Source organism: Mustela nivalis (assembly GCF_964662115.1).
Source record: "Mustela nivalis genome assembly, chromosome: 4".
NCBI classification, from domain to species: Eukaryota; Metazoa; Chordata; class Mammalia; order Carnivora; family Mustelidae; genus Mustela; species Mustela nivalis.
The window spans coordinates 98,016,188-98,035,399 of NC_139023.1; the positions used below are offsets into that span (position 1 = coordinate 98,016,188).

The 19,212-nt window shown below is 38.9% G+C and overlaps 1 protein-coding gene across 1 annotated transcript in view; it reads right to left on the reverse strand.

The window, feature by feature from the left end:
- Positions 1-9,902: 9,902 nt before the first annotated feature.
- The window catches only part of EGF (epidermal growth factor), a 96,993-nt gene continuing 87,683 nt past the window's right edge, over positions 9,903-19,212 (reverse strand). The window contains exons 22-24 of the mRNA XM_082728179.1: positions 16,331-16,448; positions 13,457-13,562; positions 9,903-10,963 (exon numbers count right to left, since the gene is read on the reverse strand). Coding sequence (XP_082584305.1) covers positions 10,722-10,963; positions 13,457-13,562; positions 16,331-16,448 — 466 coding nt within the window. The 3' untranslated portion in view covers positions 9,903-10,721. The remainder of the gene's footprint in view (positions 10,964-13,456; positions 13,563-16,330; positions 16,449-19,212) is intronic.

Genomic DNA, 19,212 nt, shown 5'->3' on the forward strand with positions numbered 1-19,212 from the left:
GAACTCTAATTATATATTTGCTTACCTATCATTAGAAGCCACCACCTGTGTCTTTTGTGCTGCTGTCTCCAGCTCTAACAAATTAATACGTATTTAAAACTAATGTCCACATTTGACAGTGTATTTCTACTTGGTTTAACAGCTGCCAACAAGTGTTAGAGAACAATCTCCCTAGAATATATAGACAAAGGGGTTATTCTCATAACACATAATTTGCATTATGGAAAGTCAGCTGATATTTTCAGAAGCTTTATGAGGTTTCTCAAAAACCTCTTTAGCTTATAAGCATCTTGCCTTTAAAACAATAGATAAAAACAAAAAAAATTATTTTCCCAGATCTACCTGGACATAGATAAACTGTACAATGTTGTCTCATAAAACAAATATAGTCATTATTAATGCTCTTTATCCAATGTATAAAACTTGATGAAAAAATGACCAACATATCCCAAACATATATGTCTAAGATGGTCATTTTAATGTAAAAGTGAAATTGAATGTTTAACCTGTCTTGATATTTGTGTACACCACCTTGTGAAATTCTGACCCAGGGGTTTAGGGCTCTGCTCTTAGCCCGATCTTCATATGCCACTCACCTGGAAAAGAAGTAGTACAAACAAGTTTACCATACCAGAAGCTAATACGATTGAAACAGTGGTCTCAAAAAGGGGTAAAATAATAACAATAATAATATGGTTTAATTTTGTAGCAAGCATTAATGGTAAGCACCATGCATGCATTATTTCACTTCAAAGCACAACAACCCTATGGCAACGGTAATGTTATTCTCCCCATTGTGAATATGAGGAAATTGAAATTTAGAGAGATTAAGTATTTTGAAGAAGGTTACAAAGCCAGTAGGTGATACATGGTATTTAAAATCTAGTCCTGTGGAATTCAGAGGCCATCTTTTTAACCACTACATCATGTATCATCATTATATACATAATGACATCACCTCATCTATTTGGAATTGATGTATTAGCAAGCTAAGAATACAGCTGAAAACAGTAAGGAAAAAATAAAGGTTGCAACATACCAAAAGTTTAAGGGCTAAAATTTATGTACTGTACTCAGGAAATATTCATAAACTTGCCTTCAATATACATTTATTCTTACTTTATATATGATGCTAACTTGCTTGGTTATCTGAATACCACATTTACAAAACAAGCAATGAGAAAGGTGAGATGAGGAGCTTGCATGGGAGGTAATTGATGGAGCCATGAGGGCTGACAGTTGGAAAGTCCACAGGAAAAGTAACGTAAATAATAGGTTAAAATGTTCAGACTCAAGATTTAAGAACCTTTAAGGGCGCCTGGGTGGCTCAGTGGGTTAAGATTTAAGAACCTTTAATATGCAGTAAAGGAGCTCTGATCATCCCCAAATGATAGCATTTTATTATGGCTTATATGTAATAAAGTCCTTATTTTATTAAGAAAACGTATACTTGTGCTCAACATGTTTTTGTTTTTGATTTTATTTATTTATTTATTCATCAGACAGAGATAGAGAAAGAGAGGGCACAATCAGCAGGAGCAGCAGGCAGAGGGAAAAGCAGGCTCCTCACTGAGCAGGGAGCCTGATGAGGAACTTGATCCCAGGGACCTAGGATCATGACCTGATCCCAAGGCAGACGCTTAACTGACTGAGCCACCCAAGCATCACTTATGCTCAACATGTTTTATATGATGATAGATACACTTATGCTCAATGTGTTTTATACAATGATAGATACACTTATGCCTAACATGTTTTATCTAATGATAGAGAAGGAGTTATCCTAGACTGATAAAAGAGCATCAGTATTTAAAGCAGTTAAGGCCTACAACATCTCAATATCTTGGAAATAGTAGTAACACTAGTATTGATGCTTGCTGGGACTTATGTTGTTTTCACACAAAGAATGCTTCATTTTAGAGCTAAAGAAACCAAGCTGTGAACATTTGACTCACTGTCCAAAATAACTCCCTAAAAGTTCTGAACGATAACAGTTTTACTATGCTTTCATTATTTTGGCAGATGAGTGGTATAAATTTAAAAATAAGAACCCAAATAACTCGGGCACTAATTTGGGATTTATAACTCTTCATTTAGAACACATCCTGACAACTGGGTGGAAGACAACGGTGGAATAGGAGGACCCAAGGCTCTCTCCGTCCCACAAATACAATTCGATAACTTTGAAATCATCCTAAATACCCCAGAAATGGACCTGAAGACAGGGAAAACAAACCACACAACTAAATGTAGAGAAGAAGCCACACTGAAGAAGTTAGGAAGTGTGGCGATGGGCTTAGGAGAGAAATGGATCATGGCATTGCTGGAGGTGGGGAGCATGGTCGTAGCAAAGGGTGAAAGACAGATTAGTACACAGAGGAGCACAAAGAGAAAAGGAATCCCTGAGCAAATGACTTGGAAAGCAAGAGGGGCTTGCTTGAGTTCTTGCAACCAGTGGGAGTTAAAGTTTGGAGTTTTAAAGGTCAGCATCCTTGGTTCTCGGATAGCTTGGAGGGCACTAAGGCTGCTATTGGAGAAAAGGCCAGCAAATAGCCCAGAAACATACAGTATGAAAACAGTGATGTGAAGATTACCTGGGGCACACAGTGGGAGGTTATTCGCTCATCTCAGAGCACATCCCAGAGAGACAGCATTCATGGAGAGGTTGCTATTGGAACAAAGAAACTGGCAGTGCCATGTCCCTCTCTCGCCCCTCAGCATAAAAACAGAGCCCCCTGTGGGAACCAGCACAGCACTGACACTCACTACCTAACTTGCTTACCACCAAGCCCCACCTCCCTGCACTCTGCTGGAACTGCCCCTCCCAGTCATGCTGGGGAGACTCAGTCTCAGCACAACAGGACCCCTCTCCCAGAAGACCAGCCCAAAGCCCTATTCAAACCATCACCTGAACTGGAGTTTTACAGAGCCTTGGTTCTGGTGGTGGTGATGACAGGGCTCATTTCACAAACAGACCAGCACACACTTGGCTAAAACATACCACCTTCAGGCCAGGGACCAAACACTGCCCATAACAGGTGAAGAGAGCCACTGCAGATGGCTGGCCTGAAGGATAAAGTGGCCAGGACAAAATAGCAGAGCCCACACACAGCATACATTGGAGACAATCCTGGAAGCACCAGGCCCTAGAAAGCATGGGAGCACTACAATGCAGGGCACTACAAGGTCTCTTCTTCATAAGACTATTACCCTCAAGAACAGGAGAGGTAGTTGACTTTCCTAACACATAGCAACAGGCACAGAGACTTAGACAAAATGAGAAGACAGAGAAATCTGTCTCCAGTGAAAGAACAGTACAGGGCCATGGCCAGAGATCTAAGTGAAACAGATAAGTAACATGCCTGATAGAGAATTTAAAGTAATGATCATTAGAATAGCCACTGGACTTCCAAAAAGAGTAGAAGACAGGAATGAGACCCTTACCACAGAAATAAGGAATAAGATAGCAGAGATAAAGTGCTCAAAAAGCAAAATGAGAAACGTGCCTGATGGGATGAACAGCAGGCTGGAAGAGGCAAGGGAATGTAGGAACATCTAACATGCAAATGGATGTCAAAGAAAGTGGGAGTAACAATCAATACTTACATTGCACAAAGCAGACTTTAAAACAAAGGCTGTAATAAGAGACTAATAATAATAATAATAATAAGGATACTATTAATAATAAGGGGAACAATCTAAGAAGATGTAACGATTGCAAATATTTATGTACCTAACATGTGAGCACCCAAATACACAAAACAATTAATAACAAACATAAAGGAAGTAATCAGTAATGATACAACAATACTAGGGGAACCTTAACACGCCATTCACATCAATGGACAGATCATCTAAGCAGAAAATCAACCAGGAGACCGTGGCTTTGAATGACACATTGGAACAGATGGACTTAACAGATATATTCAGAACATTCCATCCTAAAACAGCAGAATACACATTCTTTTCAAGGGCACATGGAACATTCTCCAGAATAGATCACATATCATCAGCCCACGAAACAAGCCTCAACAAATTTAGAAGATGGAAGTCATTCCATGCATATTTTCTGACCACAAGGCTATGAAACTAGAAGTCAACCACAAGAAAAAAATCTGGAAAGACCACAAATACAAGGAAGTTAAATAACATGCTACTGAACAACAAATAGGTCAACCAGGAAATAAAACAAGAAAAAAAAAGCACACGGAAACAAAGGAAAATGAAATCACAATGATCAAAAATCTCTGGGATGCAGAAAAAGCAGCTCTAAGAGGAAAGTTTATAGCAAGACAGGCCTACCTCAAAAAGCATGAAAAATCTCAAACTACTTCACCTTACATCTAAAGAATCTAGAAAAAGAACACAAATGAAACCTTAAACAAGCAGAGGAAGGAAATAATAACTATTAGAGCAGAAATAAATAATATAGAATTTAAAAAAAAAAATAAAACAAATCAATGAAACCAGGAGCTGGTTCTTTGAAAACATCAATACGATAGATAAGCCTCTAGACAGACTTATCAAGAAAAAAGAAAAAGGACTCAAATAAATAAAATCACAAATGAGAGAAGAGAAATAATAACCAAAATCACAGAAACACAATTATAAGAGAATATTAGGAGAAACTACATACCAACAAATTGGACAAGCTAGAAGAAATGGATAAAATCCTAGAAACATATAAACTACCAAGACAGAAACAAGAAGAAAATTTGGGTAGACCAATTGCCAACAATGAAATTGAAGCAGTAATTTAAAAAAACAAAAACAAAACCAGAAAAACTCCCAACAAACAAAAATCCAGTACCAGATGGCTTCACAGGCATTCCCTACCAGACATTTAAAGAAGGGTTAACAGCTATTCTTCTCAAACTTCTCCAAAAGATAGAAAAGGAAACATCCAAATTCACTCTATGAGGTCTGAATTACCCTGATACCAAAACCAAATAAAGACACCACTAAAAAAAGAGAACTACAGGCCAATATCTCTGACAAGTATAAATCCAAAAATTCTCAACAAAATACTAGTAAACTAAATCCAACAATACATTTTAAAAATCATTCACCACAATCATGTAGGATTTATTCCTTGGTGCAAGGGCAGTTCAACATTCACAAACCAACCAATACAACCCATCATATCAATAAGAGAAAGGATAAGAACCATATGATCATTTCAATAGATGCAAAAAAAGCATTTGACGAAGTATAACATCCATATAAAAGCCCTCAATAAGTAGGTTCAGAGAGAACATACCTCAACATAATAAAGACCATATATGAAAAGCTCACAAATATCATCCTTAATGGGGAAAGAACTGAGAGCCTCTCCCCGAAGGTCACGAACAAGGGAAGGCTGTTCCCTTTCACCACTTTGATTCAACGTAATACTGGATATCCTAGACATGGAAATAAGAAAACAAAAAGAAACAAAAGGCATCCAAATCCATAAGGAAGAAGTAAAACTTCCACTGTTTGTAGATGACATGATACTATATATAGAAAACCTGAAAGACTCCACCAAAAACCTGCTAGATCTGATAAATATAGTGAAGTTGCAGGATACAAAATCAATGTACAGAAATATGTTGCATTTCTATACACTAATAATGAAGTAGCAGAAAGAGAAATTAAGAAAAGAGACCCATTTTCAATTGCACCAAAAATAATTAAGATACTTCAGAGTAAACCTAAGCAAAGAGGTGAAAGATCTGTACTCTTAAAACTATAAAACTGATGAAAGAAACTGAAGACGGCACAAAGAAATGAAATCTTGCCATTTGCGACAACATGGATGGAACTAGAGCGTATCATGCTTAGTGAAATAAGTCAAGCAGAGAAAGATAACTATCATATGATCTCCCTGATATGAGGAAGTGGTGATGCAACATGGGGGCTTAAGTGGGTAGGAGAAGAATAAATGAAACAAGATGGGATTGGGAGGGAGACAAACCATAAGTGACTCTTAATTTCACAAAACAAATTGAGGGTTGCTGGGGGGAGGGGGTTTGGGAGAAGGGGGTGGGATTATGGACATTGGGGAGGGTATGTGCTTTGGTGAGTGCTGTGAAGTGTGTAAACCTGGTGATTCACAGACCTGTACCCCTGGGGATAAAAATATATGTTTATAAAAAATAAAAAATTAAAAAAAAATAAATAAATAAAGAGGAAAAAAAAAAAAGAAATGGAAAGACATTCCATGCTCATAGACTGGAAGAAAAGTATTGTTAAAATGTCTATACCACGCAAAGCAACCTATCCATTTAATGCAATCCCCATCAAAACACCACGCAAAGCAACCTATCCATTTAATGCAATCCCCATCAAAACACCAGTTAGTGTTTTTCACAGAGCCAGAACAAACCATCCTAAAATTTGTATGGACCACAAAAGATATTGTATAGCCAAAGCAATCTTGAAAAAGAAAAGCAAAGCTGAAGGCATCACAATTCCAGACTTCAATCTATATTATAAAGCTGCCATAATCAAAACAGTGTAGAACTGGCATAAAATTAGTTGCAGAGATCAGTAGAACAGCCCAGAAATAAACCTCCAACTATTTGATTAATTAATCTTTGATAAGGAAAGAAAAAAAATCCAGTGGGAAAAGACAGTTTCTTCAACAAATGGATGTTGGGAAAACTGGACAGCAACATGGAAAAGAATAAAATGGACCACTTTCTTTCACCATACACAAAAATAAATTCAAAAAGGATTAAAGAACTAAATGTGAGACCTAAAACCATTAAAATCTTATAAAAGACACAGGCAGTAGGATCTCTGACATTGGCTGAGCAACTTCTTTCTAGATGTGTCTCCTAAGACAAAGAAACAATAGCAAAAATAAACTACAGGGACTTCATCAAAATAAAAAGCTTCTGTGCAGCAAAAGAAACAATCAACAAAATTAAAAGGCCACCCGTGGAATGAAAGAAGATATTTGAAAATGACATAACTGATAAGAGGTTAGTATCCAAAATACATAAAGAACTTATAAAACTCAATACCCCAAAAACAAATAATCCATTTTAAAAACTGGGCAGAAGACATGAACAGACATTTCTCCAAAAAGATGTACAGATGGCCAACACATACATGAAAAGATAGTCACTATCATTTACTATCAGGAAAACGCAAATCAAAACTACCAGGGGGTGAGATACCACCTCATGCCTGTCAGACTGGCTAAAATCAATAACACAAGAAACAACAGGTGTTGGTGAGGAAAGTGCACTGTTCATGGGAATGCAAACTGTTGGTGCAGCCACTGTGAAAAATAGTATGGAGATTCCTCAAAGAGTTAAAAATAGAACTACCCTACAATCCAGCAATTTTACTACTAGGGATTTACCCGAAGAATACAAAAACATGTACCCCAAGGTTTATTGCTGCATTAGTTATAATGGACAAACCATGAAGGCAGTCCAACTGTCCATCAACTGATGAATGGATAAAGAAAATATTGTGTATACACACCACACACACACACACACACACACACACAGGAATATTATGCAGCCCATAAAAAGAATGAAATCTTGCCATTGCAATGACATGGTTGGAGCTAGAAAGTATAATGCTAAGTGAAATAAATCAGAGAAAGACAAATACTGTATTTCTTTCATATGTGGAGTTTAAGAAACAAAACAAATGAGCACAGGGGAAAAAAGAAAGTGAGGCAGACTAAGAGACAGACTCAACTCTAGAGAACAAACTGCTGGTTACCAGAGGGGAGGTGGGTGGGGAGGAAAGGTGAAATAGGTGATGGGGATTAAGGAGGGCACTTGTGATGAGCCCTGGGTGCTGTATGGAAGTTTTGAACCACTATACCTGTACTAATGAGGTTGTGCAGGTTGTACACCTGAAACTAATACAACATTGTATGTTAACTAACTGAAATTAAAATATAAACTTAAAAAAGAAGAAGAATGCATCCTGAAGTCTTCATTGTTGAGTGCAACGCATCTTAATTTTCTTCTGGCCCATCAGAAACTGAATCGTGGCAGAAGGGCCAAATATTGCTGTAGAGGGAAAAAATAGGACCACAGCTAGGAAATTTTCCCATTTTATAATTTAAATGCTTCTGTTTCAGATGTGTCCATGACTAACATGATACTAAATGTCTGCCACATACTTTCCTAGGGAGCTATGCTGTGGCTAGCATATGGTCACTAGCTACAGATGTCCTATGAAGTTCTAAACGGCAGAATTGTCTCAGGCATGTCTAACTTTGAAGAGCTGAGGTTGAAACAATGCATAGAACTAGGGTTTCTTATTTAAAGACTTAAAAAAAGAAAGAAAAGGAAAACATAACAAGAAGATGACTAGGGATTTTCTTTTTCTCCCAAAATTATTTTTAAGGATTATTATTTAGTGCTTTTAACACATTTTTTATTATCACACAATAATCATTTATTCACATGACAAGGATATGAGCTGGAAATCAAGGCTAATATGTGGAACAGGTTTTGAAAGAATACAGTGTCCTAAGCCTTCATTAGATGCTAGAAGGGGGCTGAATGCTCATTTTATACGTAGTAGGTGACAAGTAGTCAAATAGAATCACAATTGGGCACTATGCCGAATGAGACCATGAGAGTTAGGAAATAAAAATATTCAGTCTGGGAAAAATGCAAATCAAACATCTCAGATGAAAATGCTCTTTCCTAAAAATTAATTTTTAAAAGAGGATATTTCTTGTAGAAACATGGAACCACAAGAAAGGAAGCCATCTCTTCATGGCAATTTGTTGATTGCAAAATGTGAAGTACGTTTTCTGTTTAATTTGATGGGGGAGCCAGTGTTCCAGCCTGGTCTGGGATTTAACATGGTCCCAATTTATGAGGTATCAGATTCGTTGAAAGGCTTGAAGGAAATGGAGTATCTGGTTCAAAGATAATGTTATGCTATGAGCTACAGTGGTCTCATGTCATCTCTTTGGTTATCATTGAAATTCTAAAAGAAAGAGGTAGTAAAATTTTTTTAAATTGTAAGATCTACACCCAGAAAACTTCAGAAATGCTCATTTTGGGAAGGAGAAAAAAGATTCACACCTCGGAATATAATTTCCCCATAGCTGGGAATATTCTGAGTATTGTTTTCTGAGGTCATTTCACTCATTAGAAAAAAAAAAAAATAGGTCTTCTTATCCTTTAGGGTATCAACTCTCAAAGCAAAACTTTATACAGAATACAGAAAAATCTGTATTTGTATAAATCTGGGAAAGGGGTCATACTGAATAATTATCTAAGTTATCCTCCTCACCACTAAACCTTTTCCAAAGTTCCTAAGTTTCTACTTGAAGAGATGTGCTTCAACTCCTTTATATGCTGACTTCTGGACTGACCACAGTCTAAGGAGTTGAAGAAAAATGCAAGAAAAAGTAAGCAAAGGGACTAGCTGATGCTTAAGCTGAAAAATCCAAAGGCCCGAACAGTCTATACTTACTGTATTAGGTAGTATAATGTGTAATAACAGTGTCTTAGCTACAAGAACAAGGTTTAATTAGAAGACCTTAGGAAGGGGGCACCTGGGTGGGTCAGTGGGTTAAAGCCTCTGCCTTTAGCTCAGGTCATGATCCCAGGGTCCTGGGATAGAGCCCCGCATCTGGCTCTCTGCTCAGCGGGGAGCCTGCTTCCTCCTCTCTCTCTCTGCCTGCCTCTCTGCCTACATGATCTCTGTCTGTCGAATAAATAAATAAAAATCTTTAAAAAAAAAAGAAGAAGAAGAAGAAGAAGACCTTAGGAAGTTTTACTTTATAAAGTTCCAATAGATTTCAAAATTATTTTTAAGAGTATAGCAATAGGAAGCTTCGACAATCACTCTGGCAAATCACTTTGGTTCAACTCGAATATCCCCTAAACTATAATTTATTATTTAACCAGGAATACAAGAAAATGTTTGTTTCATAGTGCTTTTATTGAAATAATTAGAAGAGATCGATTGTTCAAAATGAAAATAAATCCAGAAATTTGCTTGAAATCTCATATTTGAAAATAAGTACAAATTCTGTGCCAAAATATGACAGGAAAATTTACCATTTTCATTTAAAAAAATATTCTGTGGGGAAAGAATAGTAATGCTTGGGAAACGTGATGTCTCCGGGTAATTTTTTAAAGTAAAATGTTTTTGTTCAAAGATTTTAAGATAGAAAAAATAAGTCAACTAATTCTGAAGAAATCAGGTTTAAGTTAATACAGTTTTTAATTAATTTATCAAAATTCATTCTGTGAAATCAGCAGCATAGATCAAACCAGTGATAGGTTAAATGCCCACAATGTATCAGACCAGCAATTTTAATATTCTAACCATTTTGTAAGACTTAGATAAATGTTCTGTTCAGATAAAAAGAATTATCTTATAACTGACCAAACCACTGTGGTTGCCTGCTTTTAGCCCAATTTCTTGTGGAGCTGCAGAGGAAAAGTACCTAGCTGTCTTAACTATTGAAGTCAACACAGTTTCCAAAGTAACTTTGGTTTCCAGTGAGTTCCCTAGTGATTCTCTCTATTACTCTTACTTGAAAAATCTGCAACAGGACTGCTTGAAGAAACAAAATCATGACTACCTGTTTATCTCCAGGACCTGAGGGGTAATGAGTGGTAGAGACTGTGTCACCAAAATCCATATTTTCCCTCTACCTTTTGAGATGAAGTATTACCATCTATCAACACCGTTAATCCTTTTTGATCTTCCTTTTAATTCTAGTTTTCACTGAGTCAGCTTCTTTTGGGGTGGTGGATCTGGGGCCCTTTGTTGTCATATGGGTTAGCCGATAGGAGAGAATGTGGCTTCTCAATCCCCAAAGCAATGGGCTGTGCCCCACAGGAGGGGAGAGGAAAGCTCTGCTCCGTTGTCTGGGGACCAGAGCCTCTATCACTGGACAGTGGAGTGCGGCAGCCTTGCTCTGTGGCCACATACACCTGGGGTTCATTTCTCCATGATGTCCGTTGCACCAAGCCTACATGAAAAGAAAAAGAAACCTTAGGATTCACATCATTCACAACGTCCGGCAAGAGACGCCCAAATAACAGTGACTGGAGGGTAGGCCCAAAAGACGAGAGAGACACAGAATCAACCCATTCTCAGACTATGTGGACCCAATTTCTAAAAAACTCCTCTTGGTTGCATGAGATGATTCAAAGGCAATGCTACCTGACATTCCTCTTTGACTTTCTCTGTGTACTTCTCTCCCCTTCTGGGAGTCTTGGGAACAGAGCTCAGGTTTCCAATGCATTTGCCTGCCTAGTCCCTAGAGTGGTACTCTGCCTACAACATGATGCTAACTTAACCTGCACCAGCTCGTGTTGGCTGAAGTCAAGGAATATGGTTCCATGGATCCACCACTAGCACAGCCTGTGTTTTAAGGGGTTTTCCAGGAGCAGGGAAGGACTCGGCTCAGAGCCAATCTCAATCTTTTATCTCATTTTCCTCTTTCCCTATTTTGGATCTCTCACCTCATGCATTTTATGAGACAGCTGGCCATGATTGGGCTGTGATCACTCAAATTGGGAGACAGTTTTATGAATGGCTCACAGAGAGTGAGTCAAACTGTAGTAGAGTGAGCAAAAAGGGAGATATTCTAATCTTTTCCTGTGTACTCAGCTAACCAAGTCCTTAGTTATTTTCTGAGTTTAACCACACCTTGGTCCAATCATTGTGCTTCTGGTTAACTGGAAAAATTATATGTACCTCTATACTGAATTACTTTTGTAACAAAGAATTATGTGCTTTTAGCTCTTCAAGAAAAATACGCAACTATAAGATATTCATTCTATTACTTTCTCATAATTTTAGTATTAACAACAAAACCCAAACAACTTTTGAAAATGCCAAATGTTTTTGTTATGCAGGTAACAACACCGGTAACAGTTTACATATAAAATTGTATCAATTCTTAAGTGTATCCTAATATCCAAGGCCTTCATCAAGGGAAAAAAACGTTCTACTGAATTTGGGTTACATGGCAATATACATAGGAGACAGATGTGAATGAGTTTTTCTAAACTAGAATCCTACATTCTGTCTGTAAGGAAATCTGAAGAGGAGAGTAGGGTAACAAGCATTTTTTTTTTTTTAAGATTTTATTTATTTATCTGACAGACAGAGATCACAAGTAGGCAGAGACACAGGCAGAGAGGAGGAAGCAGGCCCCCTGCCGAGCAGAGAGCCCGATGCGGGGCTCGATCCCAGGACCCTGAGACCATGACCTGAGCCAAAGGCAGAGGATTAACCCACTGAGCCACCCAGGCACCCCCAAGCATATATTTTTTTAAGATTTTAAAAAAATCTTAAAAGACATAGCAAGAAGGGGAACACAAGCAGGAATGGGAGAAGCAGGCTTCCTGAAGAGCTGGGAGCCCAATGTGGGGCTCAATCCCAGGACCCCAGGATCATGACCTGAGCCGAAGGCAGATGCTTAACAGTCTGAGCCACCCAGGGGCTCCAGTAACAAGCATATTCACAAAGGTCAGACATCAGAAAATATAAGCAGAGCTGAAGCCCCTCTCAGCAGAGAAACTGGTGTTTTGTTTTGCTTTGTTTTGTTTTTAAGATTTTATTTATTTGTCAGAGAGAGAGGGAGACAGAGAGGGAACATAAGCAGGGGAGAGGCAGGTTCCTTGCTCAGCCAGGAGCCCAATGCAGAACTCGATCCCAGGACCCTGGGACCATGACCTGAGCCAAAGACAGATGCTTAATCGACAGAGCCAGCCAGGCATCCAGAGAAACCATGTTTTATGGGTTCAATGTTTCTTTGAAACTTTATAACAGCTTATAATTCAAAACATGTTCAACTTTGTCCTCTGAGTTATGAAATAAAACTGACATCTGAGCCCCATGCCAAAGATGTTTATTATCATCGTGCAATTCTTGGCAAAGGTACTATGTTGCAAAGTATCTAATTCCAATTCCACCTGAGACAGATTGAGTCCCAGAGCAGCCCGAGAACCCAGGATGATTTTATGGATCCTCTCCCAGTAGCCTGCATGGACTTCACAGATGACTCTGGCATCTGGCTGAGGGCTGGCCCCTGATAAGATGTGAAAACTCCCAAATCCCCAGGAGGACCCACAGATCAACTTAAATTCACAGGAACCTTCCTACTAGAACATGGAACACATTTTCTTAGAGCCATTTACAATTTCACCAGAACTATACCTACAGCTACCAATACAGATCCCAAAGACTGACCACAAAATCCCACCGAATTCAAAAGAAAGAGTTGTGTGCTGGCCCAAAGTGATCTAGCAAACTGCTGTGCAACCAGAGTTTTGAGGAAACATGGTCACTTCGTGCACAATAAGAATCCAATCCAAATGCATCTCTCCAAGGCTCTGAGGCATTTCAATCCAGCCCAGCCACTCGCATAGCTCCTACATAGTTTAACTATTGTGTCTGCACTTCCATGAGACTCAGAAAAACATTCAGGATCCAGATGAAGACAGCCACTCACCTGGCTCCAGAGAGGAGAACTGGCTAACATCTGCTGCCTCGCCGTCCTTGAGGGTCACGGGTTGACTTCCATTCCTGAGATTTTGGTGTTCCTTTATCACCACAAACTGCAGAGAACACAAGGGAGGGAAGGAGAGAGAGGACCTTGCTATAATTCATCAATGATCTCAACATACATGGAGCCAAAGTTTATGGATTCATTAAGTTCATTGTATGGAAGGTGAAAGCCGAAAGGAAGGCCCTGTAAAATTTCTTTCTCTTGCTAATGAAAGATTCTGTTTTCAATTAGGAGCCTTATGTCAATAAAGGCAAATGGGCACTATCAATACTTAACTGGAGAATCTATTCTAATTCTAGAATCCCAACTTTTGGATTATGGATCCCAACGATCCCACCATTTTACTTTAAGCATTCCAAGAATCCCTTAGATTCCCTAATTCTAAGCATCACCCCAAGACCAGACAAATAAGATCTCATATATGTATGCGCTCCAACTTTTCAAATATGTGTGTGTTTTTAGTTAATGAAGTTCATTTAAACATGCTACCAAGTTCTTGGTAATTTGGGGTTCTACTATTAGTAGAACTACTATTTTGCAGGGATCCTCAAAATGCTTTTTCGTTGAACACCTTAGAAACAAGAATTCTAAAAGGCAGGCCCAGAAAGGTTCAGCATTTCTCTTTGGTCAAAAAATTAATTATTTTTGTCCTTATTGTACTATCTGCGATTGTTGGGCACTTGCAATGCAGGCTGAGCAGAGTTCACTGGCTCTCACTCACACTAGATAGATTTGATATTAAAATAGACCAATAAAAAAAAATAGATCAATGCTATAAGTTAACTCATGCCCTTGGACAAAGAGTACAATTTGCAAAGTCTTTCCTCACCAATCAGTAACCCAGCAGAGGGACTGCCCTAAGATTTTAGCTGATCATGCTCACTGTCGGTTCAGAGATGGCCCCTCCCCAGGAGGAGCCCATAACTCAGAAGTACAATAAGAAAAATGGAATAGAAAAAGAAAAAGAAAACCTCCCTGGTCATATTTCTCTTTGAGAAAATTATAGGAAGAATAACGACTGGAGTCAATTAGGAAGAGAAATGTTGGCGAATCCCATGAACATGTGTTTTCATTTTCTTATTTTCCACAATGCTAATTATCCTTCACTGCTTTCTCTCCCTTAATGGTCTCCCTGCAGCAACATATTACCAAATCAATACACAACTCACTGTTTCAGGGCACATACCCATTATTTCTGACTAAAGTCAAAATCCAGCCCTCTGCGCTGCAAATTTTCCAGCCACATGTTTTTCTGCCAGAAGAACCGAGGTCCTAGAATCCTAGGCTGAGATGAGGAAGGCAGCTGATGGAACCAGATTTGGTTCTGCTGCTTCTCCTGCTGGTTCAGATGCTTGGCTGTCTCCCACTCCCACTGTATCTGCAGCAGCAGCTGGTGTGGGTGACAGTTACGGTGGACCGTTAGGACGGCCAGGGGGACTGAGCTCAGCAGCCCGAGGCCTTCTGCCACAGCTCTGAGCCAACAAGCTGCTAATGACAGTGGCAACTGTTTTTGGTTTTTTAAAAACTAGATACAGATTGTTTCTCCCTCCTTTCCATGATTTCAATACCATGAATTAAACTTGCTACTCAAAACCTGAATGAAACACCCTATAGACCAATAGGTGCAGTATAGGTCATTTAGAAGTCCACGGTCATGAGGGCTCAAAGAACTGAGGACATTCTTTAGGCAAGTCCATCCAGGAGCACACATTTAGGGAATGCAAAGATACAGAAGGGATCTCAGAGGTCCTGTAATCCAAACCCCTAGGTGTCCTGAAGAAGAAACAGGATTTTCAGTGACTTGCTGAAGATTAAGATGGCCAGTTAAGAGGACTTCACATTTCTTATTTGATTTTTGTATTTTAAGTTTTTGTAGTTTAAATTTCAGCCAGAAAACAAGTATACGCTGATGCCTCTAAGAGGCGGGATCAGCGATGACCTGCTAGGCAGAAGCATGGCCCTGGGGCAGCTACTCTTGGTGGGGGGAGGGGAAGCACAGAGGGGAGGTGGTTTGGGAAGGAAACAAACACTGCCTCTGTCCCTCCAAAACAGCTCCCTAAGAACCTTTTCCCTACTAGCCCACAGGGTTCAATCCCCATGGATCTGCCATATATTCCAGCCTCTTGTGCAATACATGCCGCACATAATACCAGCGGCATGCACTGAACCACTCAAGTTGTCCCTGACAGGTGTCTGGAAATGGAAATCCCAACAGTTTCAAGGGAGCTTAGCCTAGCTCGAGCTAGCCCTATTCAGTTTCAAGATCAGTTACTGAAGTGGATAATTTATGAAGCATTTTGAACTTCCCAATCACTGTGCTTTTTGGCAAACGTATAGGTTTGCCAGATAAAATACAAGACATCCAGTTAAATTTGAATTTAAATTTCAGCCTTCACTGAAAGTATGAATTTAGCTAGGCATCCTTATTTTTATTTGCTACATCTGGCAACTATTTGCTGCTGAAATTTAGACATTTAAAATGTATGTGAAGAAAAGAAATCTTAAGAAAAAGATTTCTTTTTCTTAAGTAGATAAGAGCATCTACTGTATTTCAATAAAATAAATTAATGAACAAACAAACCGCTATAGGAGAAATCACAAGGGGGAAAAAAAGGAAAGAAAGGTAGAGCACAATCTTGGGCTTTTAAGTCATCCATTTGAAAGAGACTACCTAATAACTGGGAAGGACGTCTCACATAACCCATAAAAATGGAAATTATAAGAAGAAGCTACAGGATAGAAGAAAAATAATGAGAAAAAATGAACTGGGGTCCATATGAACTCAATTTTTTGCTTCATGTACTTTGGTCACATTACCCAAGGCTGGGGACAGGAGGCCATCCTAGCCTGGCTGTCTGTAGGCTTGCTACTGCTACCTTCTCTGTTCGACTCTTCATAAGGATTCTTTAAATTTTTTGATGGCAGCTTCTTAGTCCTGCAATAAAGCCAAAATGTGAGACAATTTCAAAACAAAACACAACCAGTAGCCCACTCAGTGAAGGTCAAGGACAACTGCTTTTGCCACTGAAATGTAGGTACTTAAAATGCCTAAGAGAGAAATATCAAGAAAACTAGGAGCACAACTTTGGGTTTTCTAAGCATTCTTTTCTGCACAACTTTCCAGATACTTCACTTTTTCCAAGGTTCTGTGAGATGCCTGGGCTCGTCCCACTACTTTGGTGCCCTCTCCTACTCAAAGGCATCAGACACAAGAACACACAGAGAGGAGGACCCAAGAGAATACTATCTCATGTTGCCAAGCTAGGAAGTAGAATAGGTCTCTCGCCTCCAAATCTAGCTTTATAAATACTTATTTGTTTGACAAACACGAAGAACAAAGTCTATAGAGGTCATGGTGTCATGCATTGAGGGAAAGGGGAGTAAAGGGAGGGAGAGGTAATATGAAGCCAGGATCCCTGTCCCCAGAGCTGTAGTCTCTAGAGGGAAAGGCAGGTACATGATATATTGAGCAGCCAATTAACGGAAGGCAATGAAGTAAATATGGTGGTGAAGACCACCAGCCAGCCTCAAGATTCCTAAAACAGTGCGGCTATCTTGGGCAGGTAGCAGCTAAGTCAGTGCTGCTATGTTGGGCAGGTGGCAGCTAAGGGAATGTGACCCTCTGGCAAATAGGCCTGCCAGGATATCTGACCAACGGTAGTAAGGAGGGTAAGCACTGCTGTGAAAACCATTCTAAGGAACTGTGAGTTCTTGCAATGGATGCTGAGAGAGTATATGTTGTACTGTTCTTAATCAAAGGCATCAGGGAAAATATTCAATCAAGTGGCTAATAGAAACAGTTCCAAGTTGCAAAATAACAAAGTTATAGTTTGTGACAGAACACTTCCTGTGGATTTTCTTACAAGTAGGTCCTTCCAAGAAATCAAACTCTTTGAAGTAATAATATTACAACATTTAAAAAATTACTTCATTCCACAATCTTGAAAAATATACAAGACAAAGAGTGTCAAATGCTCAGTCTGACCAAGACAGGCAAGGAGTGCTACAAAAGGAGGAAATAACTGATTCGAACTTTTTAAAGAAATTCGTTCAACACACCTAACAACAACTCAAGACTAGAGCTATATTTATTGGTATACTTTAGTGACATGGCAATATTTAAACTAGCTATTTTAATTTGATCTTCTCAGAATCAACACATAAAAGTGCTTGAATGCAGTCAAACACGCAGCTGAAAATTTGCAGAGGGATAAGCTGGAAAGAGTGCTGATGAGGCTTTTTTGTTTGTTTGGGTTTTTTGTTTTGTTTTGTTTTATGTTTTTTTTTTTTTTTTGAAGAAATGTTCTTATCACTTTTGATTTTAGGGATACAGGGATCAGAAGCTAAACTTGTTCTGATTTGTATATAAAGTCTACACTAACCCACTAAGCTGGTCTTTGAATTCCAAGTCCAAAAAGACAGCAAACTGACAAGAGCTTTCAATCCAGAGCTCTGAAGAACAGCAACAGAACATAAAACTTACTTACTACGTAATAACCCACAGAATAAGAAAAAGTACTTAATAATTATGACATACATGAACTTGACTTTCTTGCTTCCATTTTTTCTACACTATTTGCCAAGTATCTACTTTTCTTTTGGCATTTTGTTCAATGGGATAAATCTTGGTTACTTAATATTCTTCCTAAAAATCCAACACCAGGCTAAAAAGTGAAATGGTTACTGTTGGACCTCTGAATTAAAAATCTCAAGTTTGTGCTTGAGAACCTTGTCTCTCAAGGTGTAAAATGGTTCAGAACATCTCAGACTTGGAGGGACACATGACCGCTCATAGAAAGTCATCATCATGGTAACACACTGTTCATTAAGTCCCATTTGCCAGTTCTACGCTGAACTCTTTACTTAAATTAACTCAATTAGTTTTACAGTAAGTCGAGGTAAGTATAGTTTTTTGTTCCCGTTGTATAACAAAGGAAATTAATGAATATAAAGGTTAAATAACGTGCCTGGTGTTCCTTAAGCATGACTGGGACTTGTCCCTGTGTGGTGTGATTCTAGAGCTCACGCTCTTAACCACAATGCTAGGATACAGTGGGCTCTCAGAGAAGTAGGTCTTGGATCAAATGCTGAAATTCTCCATAATACATGCCATTTGCCACCTGAGTGGTTGGGTAGCCCTGGCAAATGTGCTTGGTTTTCATCTGCAGATGGTGGTGTAGGTCTTCCCTACAATTCCAGGAATTAATGCCATAGGTTAAGTGGGTCATAGGTTCTTCAAGATTAAAATGATGAGACTGAGGGCGCCTGGGTGGCTCAGTGGGTCAAGCCACTGCCTTCGGCTCAGGTCATGATCTCAGGGTCCTGGGATCGAGTCCTGCATCAGGCTCTCTGCTCAGCAGGGGGCCTGCTTCCCTCTCTCTCTCTCTCTGCCTGCCTGCCTCTCCGTCTACTTGTGATCTCTCTCTGTCAAATAAATAAATAAAATCTTTAAAAAAAAATGATGAGACTGAATTAGGTAATTCTACAAAGTTCCCCTCTGCCCAAATGTGTTATGACTCAATAATTTTGTACAGCACAAACTCTAACAGCACATACAACGACTGGAAAAGATGAAGATGAAGTTCTTTGCAAGAAAATGGAAAATGATCCCTTCACCTTAATGTAGTAATCTTTTAATTAAATGTATAAATATTTTTGCTCCACAGTTTTTAACTTTTACCTTGAAATTACTGAAAACA